The 10202-nt window shown below is 33.4% G+C and overlaps 1 protein-coding gene across 1 annotated transcript in view; it reads left to right on the top strand.

Moving 5' to 3' along the window:
- Nucleotides 1-1832: 1832 nt before the first annotated feature.
- The window catches only part of LOC116352179 (calmodulin), a 34344-nt gene continuing 25974 nt past the window's right edge, over nt 1833-10202 (top strand). The window contains exon 1 of the mRNA XM_031784568.1: nt 1833-2351. Within this exon, the coding sequence (XP_031640428.1) occupies nt 2349-2351 (3 nt within the window). The 5' untranslated portion in view covers nt 1833-2348. The remainder of the gene's footprint in view (nt 2352-10202) is intronic.

Raw genomic sequence — 10202 nt, 5'->3', positions numbered from 1 at the left:
TGAAGCGCTTTGAACTAATTAAATCATTTTATTGATTTTGGCAAAAGAATTTGTAATAAATTGCGGCAAACATGTCTCTTATTTTCATTATGCTGTACGTAGCGCGTTGTATGTATTAAACAAATTTGAAAATAGTTGTTGTTTGTGTCGTTGTAGCCAATATTTTTTTGTTTTCATTTTTCAAATATGAAATTAATTAAGCGTTTAGAAGCGAATTAATTTCACAATCCAATGATATGAGCATATCCATATTTCATTCGATGCAATTAAGTCTGTATGAAGTATGGAATGTAGCATTTTTGGCGGGAGTACAAATGCAGATGGGCTTGATTGCACGCTGTTTGTTTATGACGATGATGACTCAAAAATCGGTTAAAATTCAAAATTTTAATAATGCCCATGTATACACACAGACATACATGCAGATGCGCATGTAATCGAGATTCGTGCGCGTTCGTTTTACTTACGTATTTGTGACAAAATATTTGTTTGTATTTTGACATATTACTGCGACTGAAGTTAAAAAAAAATCATCACAGAATTGAATAAAAACGTAAAGAAGGATTAAAAAAAACTCTCGTCATGCAGACATTATATTAGATTGTTATATGGAATGAGATCTTAATTGAAAGCAGCCAAATGTGTCTAGAGTACGCTGTATTCTATGCTCTTCACGGCGAGTACGTGCTAAATTAACAATTAATATTATATGCGCTTTAGTTTCTTCTTTCCATGATTTCTGATCATTTTTGTTGTTTGCCAATATTTATAATATCTGAAAGCATAAACATAAATTTTATTTTGAATGGAATTGACCATTCTGTTAAATTGAAGATGTTCGCATTGTGTGTCATTCCGATTTCAAAGAAAAAAACTGTTTTTTCTTTGCTCGTATAGCGTGTAGTGTGCACTGCGTCTGCCACATTCGTTCTCATTGTGTGTATAGGGCTGACAGAAATGCTGCTGTATATGCTCTCAGCTCAACCGAACCACGCGTGAATGTATATCATTTTTTGCCTATTAGAACTTCATCGAGTACCAGCACACACACATATATACCTAGCAATGTTGTGTCGTAGGGTGATCACATCATAAAATAAATATGGAAATTTGAATTTTGGTAACGAATTTTCGTGGGGAAGAATGATTTGAGTAAGAAAAATGAGCACATTTAAAAACATTCGCCAACAAAATGTGTGCATTTCAAAAGCACAGCATATTAATCATTTGTATGAATGTAAAATCACGGAATTCTAAATGGAATGGAAAATTTCCATTTATCTTTCTTGTAAAAGTCGTTTCTTTTTTTTTTTACAAATCTTGTTTCTTTGCAGATTTTTTAAAAATAATTGGCAGCTCACATTCAAGTAAAATCATTGCTTTTACAAACGATGACATTTAAAAAAAACCAACATTCAATTTGTAATAAGATTTATATATTGATGAAAATGATCACCCTATGATTGTATAGCGATGAACGCGCCAATTTCCGTTGACATGATGTGTTACAGTTTGAGTGTGTGCTCGCTTTCATTTTCGTCTTGTTGCTGATGTTTAATGGTATTTGTATATTGCCGCAGTTCTAGTTCTCTCTTATGCTCTCTTGCGACATAACTTTGGCTCGGACATTTGTCGTGTATGCGCACAATTTTGCTTGTATTGGTGCGTATACGATTACGGTTGAGAGAGAGTGAGCGAACGTGAATGCAAGAGTGTGGCGGCCTCACCAACATAGCACAAGCAGCAGCAGCAGTAACACAGATATATATTACGGAATACACATGAACACGAAGTGAGAAAAAAAACGCGTTCCTTGTCGCAGCAATTCGAAACATTACAAATAATCAGTTGCACTTGAATCATCAAGCCATTCGGACTTGTCTTTAAATTCTGTGTCGTTTTAGTAATAAATTTCCAGTTTATTTTAACTTCGTCAAGTAATTCACAGCAGATTTTCGGTTCGGTACGAAACAAAAAAACCGTTGCGCGCGACTAATACTACACAGAAAGAGAGAAAATACCTAAAGTAATACAAAGTATTTAAATCGATTTTCATCTTTCTTGTTGCGGCCTGATCTATCAACACAGTGTGTTTAAACGAAAAATATTTACAGAAAAAGAAAATTAATTAAAAGAAAACAAATTCATAACAGTGTACACTAGTGTAGAAACTCTTGTTTGCACAAAAAAAAATTATAATAATCGTCATCCAACGGATTACCAAGCGAAAATTAAAGAACAAGCAAACACTTACAACAAAAAAGGAGCATTTTTTTGTTAAACCAACAACAAAACATCAAAAAAACCGTTTTTAAAACCACACACACAAAAAACCAAATTTAGCAAAAATGGTAACTATTGATTTACAAATTAACATAACATAACATAAGTAAAACGTAAAATAAGACATATATAGCAAGTAACCTATTAACAAGAACGATAGAAAGAAAAGTAAACTGTAAATCAGCGATAAAAGATACATATTCACAGCAGAATATTCACGATGGAAATTAAAATCGGAATTGAGTAAAAAAAAAAAAAAAAAATAGCGGCAGAAAAAAATCTATACACATAATATAAGACATGAGAATCCGAAATGAAAAAAACGAAAAAGAAGAAGAAGGCGTATTAGTAAGATAACTTTAAACGAACAAGACAATCAACAACTGAAACCAAAAATAAATTTCCTCTTACATGCAGCCAAAGGTGCAAGCAAAAAAGACACAAGCCCATTTTCATTTCTTAAAATTTGTTGTGTTTTTTTTTTCTTCTTATTCGTTTTTTCTGTGCATACTGTGTCTTTTCTCTTGATTTTTGTGTTCGAAGCCGAATTTCATCTTTTCAAATTCGACACATTTCTTTAATTTCTATCGTTTGCCTCAAAATTCAAAGACACATCGAAATGAAAGAAAGAAATTTGCATTTTTTCCGTAATGTCATTTCTGAGTCGACATTGTTCCTCTTATTTTTTTTCTTCTGTTCTTACTTTGCTAATTCGTCATCACTCGTTTTGTCTCACTCAAAACGGCAAAAAAATTGTTTTTTTTTTTCTTCTCTCGTTACTTCGTTCGCATGTACGATTGTGTGACGGAAATTGTATAACAATATATATATATTTTCAAAGTAAGAGCGAGAGCGATCTCGTCAGTACAACACACTTAAAGAAATGCCTGTATACGTATATCGAAGCGAAATGAAAAAGAAGAAGCAACAGCAGTAGCGCATTGGTAGTAGTAGTTGTAGAAAAATTCTGCTTCTCATTTGATTTCTCCACTCCGTTAGAATCTTGTTCAACTAGAATTTCAAATATGTAGCAAACTAACGATAAATACAACAACAACTCAACACGAAAAATACTTTTTTTTTTTAATTTAAAATGCAAATAAAATGAGCAAGCGACAAAAGAAGAAACATCGACAAAATTAACGACAAGACAAAAGACAGATGAAATGGAAAAAGAAGAGTTAGTCATTCTCATTGTAGAGCATATATGGCAAAACCGAAAAGCATTCAGTGCGTTCAGAACATTGAACAAAATACATGGCCGCGAATTTCATATGCATACAAAATGAACCATACAACACAATTACATTGACGCGCAAAATGTATTAAATATACGAAATATGGTGAGAAAGAGATAAAGACGCTCATTCTCTTTTCCACACATTGACATAGACAGAGAGAAGAAAATGATTTTGTGTGAATTCGCTTAATCTTTTATTTGAATTCGCTTTTTTCAATAATTATTCGGGTTTTTTTCAGCGCATTCGCTATCATTCTCCCTCTATCATTCTGCATTTGAACTAAATAAAAAAGAACGGTGTACACCGTTTTTCATCATTATTTGGCCGAGAGAGGACTAAAGAATACCACAAAGTGGTTATTTAATACAATATCGGGAAAATCTATTAATTAGTAATGGTATTATTTCTTTTTTTTTGGTAACAAAAAATGTGTCACTCCAAATCGGCGTTTATGTCAAAAGCGACATACACAAACCATTCCATCGGAATTGTTCGTGTGAACAAAACCGATTTTTGATGATTTAATGCTTGCTTGAATTTAATACATGTTTTTTTACTCGCTCTCTATCTCGTTCTCGCTTCATTTTTCTGCGGAATATCTAGTTCTTGTCTTATGGCTTGTACCGATAAAGAATGTTTGTGCCAGTGTTTGTGCATGTTGAAATGTGAGTGTAGTTGTACGTCTCTCTCTCTCTATGTGTGTGTGTGTAAGTGTGCACCTCTCATAAGCAAAGAAATCGGTTTGCTCTTACAATCATTATCTTTGTCTCTGTTTGTCGCGCGCGCATTTTGGCCACGCTATCACAATCGAATGAGTCGAAAAGAGAGAACTATTGAGAGAATTGAGCTGAAAATGGTTTTGCGCTTTAATACGGCTGTACGTGTGCGTACTTCAATAAATGTATGCAGAGAAGTGTGTATGTGTGGAGAGAATAAGAGAGCCGAGCTAGTTAGCATTCGTGGTTGTGTCGTCGTCACCTGTCGCCGTCCTCGTTTGACGCGATTTCAGTTTTGCCGCAATGCGGGACTTTTTTGTCGATGTGTTGTTGTAAAGTCTGAAGGAAAAAGCGACACTTCGTTTCAATACTACTAATTCAGCATACTATCTGTGTATGCTGAGTTGGATCGAGCCATCGCAATTTTTTCTACTTCTTCGTTGTCGTCGTCGTCTTCTTCTTCTTCTTATTTTTTCTTCGGTTCATTCCTTATGCTTTGCAGATATACAAATATGTCAGTCTCCGGCCATAAAATGTGCTCCATCCCAAACAACATCTAAATTAATGCAATTTTCTTAACGCAACTTTTCATTCTATATCTTTTTCGATATGTGTATGTTTCCACACAATATTCTTGATTTGGTAATTATCAAAACATAGCAGTCAACACAAATTTTCCTTTCTTTTGTTGCGCCCACTTGAAAATGGTCGTGTTTGTCTCTGTGTGTATATATATATATTTCATTTTTCAGTTATCTGCATCTAGAGATAAGTAAAAAAGTTTTCGACCTGGCACACAAATTAATGGCAAGCTTGCAGTGATGATCTGAAAAAAAAAATGTTACGCATGTGCTCCCCAACAATGACGAATCAAATAACACAAAACACCACCACTTCTTGTTTCTTTTCTATTCACACATTTTCCTCCATGGAAAGCGTACTCAGAAAATATCAACTGTAAATCGACCAATGGACGAATATTTGATGTACTTTGTTTAATGTTTTTTTTTTGCTCGTCAGAATACTCTATGGTACATTAAATTGTATGGTACAGAATAATATAAACTTTGTCCAACAACAGAAAATCTACACCAAATTCATCATTCTCAACAAAAAAAATGAGGAGAGCGAAAGAAAGGGGGGAGGGTGCCGAACGTTGAAATTCCTCAACGATATATAAATGTCACACGTTTTTCATGTATTTCACTATTTTCATAAAAAAAGTACGATGATACTATTCTCTTGTACACAAGGCTGACGTAAACCACTAGAAATTCGGTTTTTCTTTTCGCATTTCATTCACGTAATTTTATGTGTTGTGTCGCTCGTGTCGAAATGCCTACAGAGTTTAATTTTGTGTCAGTATTATTTCGCTTCTTTTTTGTCGTATTTTATTACATTCTTTTAGCTGTCCCTCTCATACACGCTCAACAACTATGTTCGATAGTTTTTTATCGGCAGCATTTTTTTTCGCTTAATCTTTTATTTGAATTCGCCATCTCTCTATTTCCACAATAAAAAATGGCAATTTTTTTCTCTTTCGCTTTTTCGTCTCTAATTCGGATGATGATTATACGCAAAGCAATCGACACATGAACACATTTACATAAATATTAATAATTGAATAGAACGCGCACACAATCACACAGTTGAATGTCGTAGAAACAAGATAGCAATAGAGAAAAATTTGTGTATGCTACACATGTCAATCGAAAACAAGTGAAATGAGCAACCGAAAAAAGTAAAAAAAAAAACACACACAAGACGAGCACTATTTTATTGTGAAAAATTCCAAGAAACATAAAAACACAGTGCAAATAAGCTGGTCATTCTCAATCTAGTTATGCACTATAATTATTCATGTTAGAATGGAACCACACACATGTGTGTGTGTGTGCTTTTTTATTGTTTTCTCATTCGCGTGGATTTACTTTAGCTAAAATAGATTTTGCTATTTGATATGTACATTTGTATGGGTTTAGTTTTCATTCGAAAAATAAAATGGACACAACATTTCATCAAAACTGATAATATACAACGCTGAATAGAAACATAAACTCGAATGAGATCGCACGGCTAAAGCAATGAGAAGTAGAAAAAAGAGAAGCAATGGTATGCTTGCGAATAGAGAGACATCAACCAAAAAAAAAGTTCACTCTAGTGACTATTCATGTTGGGTAATAAAAAATAGCGATAACGGAATCCAGGCAAAAGGCAATGAATAAAAAACAAGCCATTTCACTTCACGTTCACTGCAATACACCGAAGATTGGATTTTGATGAAACATACTTGCTTTTAAGTTTGAAACTTAAATCAAAAACAATTTCTCAATTCAATGTTTGTTCTTGTTATCGAAGGATACGCTTGTGTCCATTTTCGCTTTGATGATATGATACGTGAATGTTATCGTATTTCATGAAAGTGATTACTTTATTATGTCTTTGAATTAATGTTCAGCTGGAAATAAGCATTTTTGCAATGAACGAATGGGTCGGTCTCACACCTATATTCCCTTCCTCTTATCATGACATAATGTGTACCTTGAATAAATACGATTTACGCACGGTGTCCATTTTGAGCTGACTTTTACCGTGCATAAATATCGCACACAGTGTGAAAAATGAAAGAGAAAAAAACAAACACACACACAGATCTTTTGCATATAATTAAATATGTTTATTGGGCTCGTTTCGTCATCGGCATAAACATCAAAATGGATGAACAAAATGATGCTAGTTTTGAACTTGAATTGGTATTATCCGTAACGCTCTCTCTTCTTATCACCGTAAAACTTGTTTCACATGTAAATTTCTTATCCTGTGTGGCCATATAGTTGTGTCGCAATTCTATTTTCAGCCCAGTTGATATGCTTTGATTTTTTTTCTCTTTCAAATTCTCTCTTCTCGCTTGCATGCTCTATTCATAATAGTTTACAACATGATTCCAATGATGTTAATCGAGAGATACTAGTTTTTGCACATGGCGCACGATGGTTGACGTGGTTGGGACGAACGGAATTTAAATCCTTGTCGTAATTTGTGTATCGCATTACAAGCTCAATCGAAATTGATGTGTAAATTCATGCTTTGTATATGAACATGTGAACGAGCAAGTGACTACCACCCAAAACCCATTGAACTTACGATGTCTCTATCCAGCACACAAACATAAACACTTGAATTATTCATAAAATCGTATAATCCATTCAATTGCTGCTCCTACTCTTCTTTTTTTTTGATAAATATTTCGTTTTTATCATGGAGCGATTTATTTTTCTCTTGACTTCGATGATAAAAGAAAGATTGCTTACACTCTCTTAAGTATGAAAAGTGGCTGACAAACATAAGTTTGTTATCGGCTATACACCGTAGCAAGTGGTAAAATTAAATAGAATTGAAGATGAAAAAAACAACCACACACACATAGAGGCCGAAAAATTATAAGCAGTTGTTGACTTTGTCACTCAACAATAATATTATTTTATTAAAATGTAAAAATATATAAATGAAACAAATATTCTGTTTAGTTTGCAAGTATATAAATTTTTTTTCTCTTTTGCTATTGTTGTTGGTGCTGTTTCGTGTGTCATGATCATCGACAACAACGTCGTCGTGACACAAGCAGCGTGTGCTGACGTGAGCAAAGCCGCGCATATATTACGTATTTTGCCTCTAAATGACATGAGCATACACACACATACACGATATTTCCATAAACAAATTCACAAATAAATTGATGAACCAAATGCATACACAAATGGAATGTTATAATCATAATTTTTTGTTATTCTTCTTCTTCGAAATGCGAATTTATATATCTGTTTTGTGTGTGTATGTGTGTGTTTTTTTCTATATTTTCAACGAAAAAATCGTCTCACTAGAATTTCAAATGTTGAAACGCCTCTTGGCTTGGTGCTGTTGTTTTATTTATTAGCTTTATTCTGTTTGTTTAATGGATCTGCAAATGGGCAAAAATTTGCGCGTATTGAATGTATCGAAGGTGGCAACCAAATGAATGCAGTCAATGAAAATGAGCGAAAAAAAAATGAGAATTATATATATGAAGAAGAAGAGCGAATTATACACGAGAATCGCTTATCAATCGACCTCGATCTGACTCGTCGTGATGACTCTGTCTGTATGTGTGCATATTTATGTGTAAATATCCGTTTATGAATTGGTGTCGTTATTGACACTTTGCTTTTGTTTTTACTTGCCACAGCCTGTTCATTATCGTAGATTTTAATTACCTGAAATGTACACCAACATCGACATATTTCATGTCGTTTCATGAGCTAATTGTATTTATTATTGTTAAATATTTTATTTTATTTTATTCTTTGTTTGTTTTGAACGAATAACGGATCGCATTTACCGGAAATTTTTCGCTCAAACAACAATGAAAACCGATAAAATTTCTCAGATTCAAATTAAATGTGAAGTTTTTCTTTCCATTGTCGATATTATCAGAATATATTGCGGCCGTTTCGCAATTGTATTGTATGATTAAACCATTCTGAGTGAAAAATGAATCAACCTATATCGTCATTGCCAATTCCAAAAATTTTTATACGTGAGAATATGATTTGGAACGGCAAACACCACTGTCGGTAGCGAACGTTCGCTTAGATCATTCTCCAAACTTGGCAATTGCAATTACTCATATGCGGGTTGTTTTTTTTTTTACATCTAAAAGAGAACAAAACAATTTGATTGTCATCTGTCTGCGTTTCGTAAATAAATGTGATTATAAACTAGGATATTATCCAGATTGGGTTTTTATTATTTTATTACGCATGTTTTGCCAGCCACCGACAAAGTCTCTATTGCCAAAAGAAGACAGAAATTAATGGACGTATGGCCAAATGTTGTTGTTTTTTTTTGTTTGCCCAACAATGATGTAAAATTGTCGCGTCAATTTTTTTATCAACAAAATTCACTTATCACACGAATGTGAACGTGATTTTTTTTTGTTACATTGAACACCCTTTTGAGAAGTACCGCCAAATGGCATTTATGAGAGTGCTAAAATTTCAGCTTTATTTCACTTCGACTTTGATGACTGCAAAACAACCCGCATTAGGTATGATTTCTATCGATGTCAAAAGACTTTATTCGAGCCAGGGTAATAATAATAAATGTAAAATTATTTCTTATTAATTTCGCCAAGCCGTATGTCGTTAATTTTGTTTTTTTCTGCAACGAATCGTTTTTCTTTCGCATCTTTTGTTGATTCAATGGATTACATAAGCCAATTCTATAGAATATTTCACCCCAAACGATGTGATGAATATGTTAGATTTGTTGAGCAAGCAACTCTAAAAATTACCGTGTACATGAAAATCATTTCAGTCAATAGCTATCACAAGTTTCAGCTATTACTTGGATAACAACAGTGAAATTGTAGCATTTTTCATTCCATTCATCTCCTCTGCTCCCCGAAGAGAAAAGAATGTCAGCAAACAAAACGAACATAAAAAAGAAGCACATATGCACAAATGTCAAATAAAATAACATCAGCATGTGTATAAATGGTATGGTATAAAATGAAAATGGAACATATTGGGGATAGACCCCATAACCATATAAAGACAAAAGAAATGAACGAAAATGCCGGTAAAATCATCATCCGTCAATAAGAAATCCGTGTGTTGTAAATCGCACGAAATAATTCATGAAAAGAAAGAAAACCGAAGAAGAAGAAAAAGAAAAAAGGTTTTGAAGCAAGAGAATGAAAATTGCGGCATTCCAAATGGAATTGCCTGTCTTGTACTCGGGCCGATTTCACATACGACCGATGTATACATAAATGTGAAAGAGAAAATGAATGCGATCGAATTCTTGTTCTGTGTCTTGTGTCGTTTAGTATAAGTTCATGAAATTGATGTGCGCGCATTCAGTCGTCAGATATAAATATATATATATATATATATATATATATATATATATATATATATATATA

This window comes from Contarinia nasturtii, unplaced genomic scaffold (genome assembly GCF_009176525.2).
Source record: "Contarinia nasturtii isolate CC-2019 unplaced genomic scaffold, AAFC_CNas_1.1 Cnas_scaffold_187, whole genome shotgun sequence".
NCBI lineage: Eukaryota > Metazoa > Arthropoda > Insecta > Diptera > Cecidomyiidae > Contarinia > Contarinia nasturtii.
The sequence above is the reverse complement of the archived record's forward strand: the minus strand, read 5'-3'. Positions and strand labels throughout refer to the sequence as shown.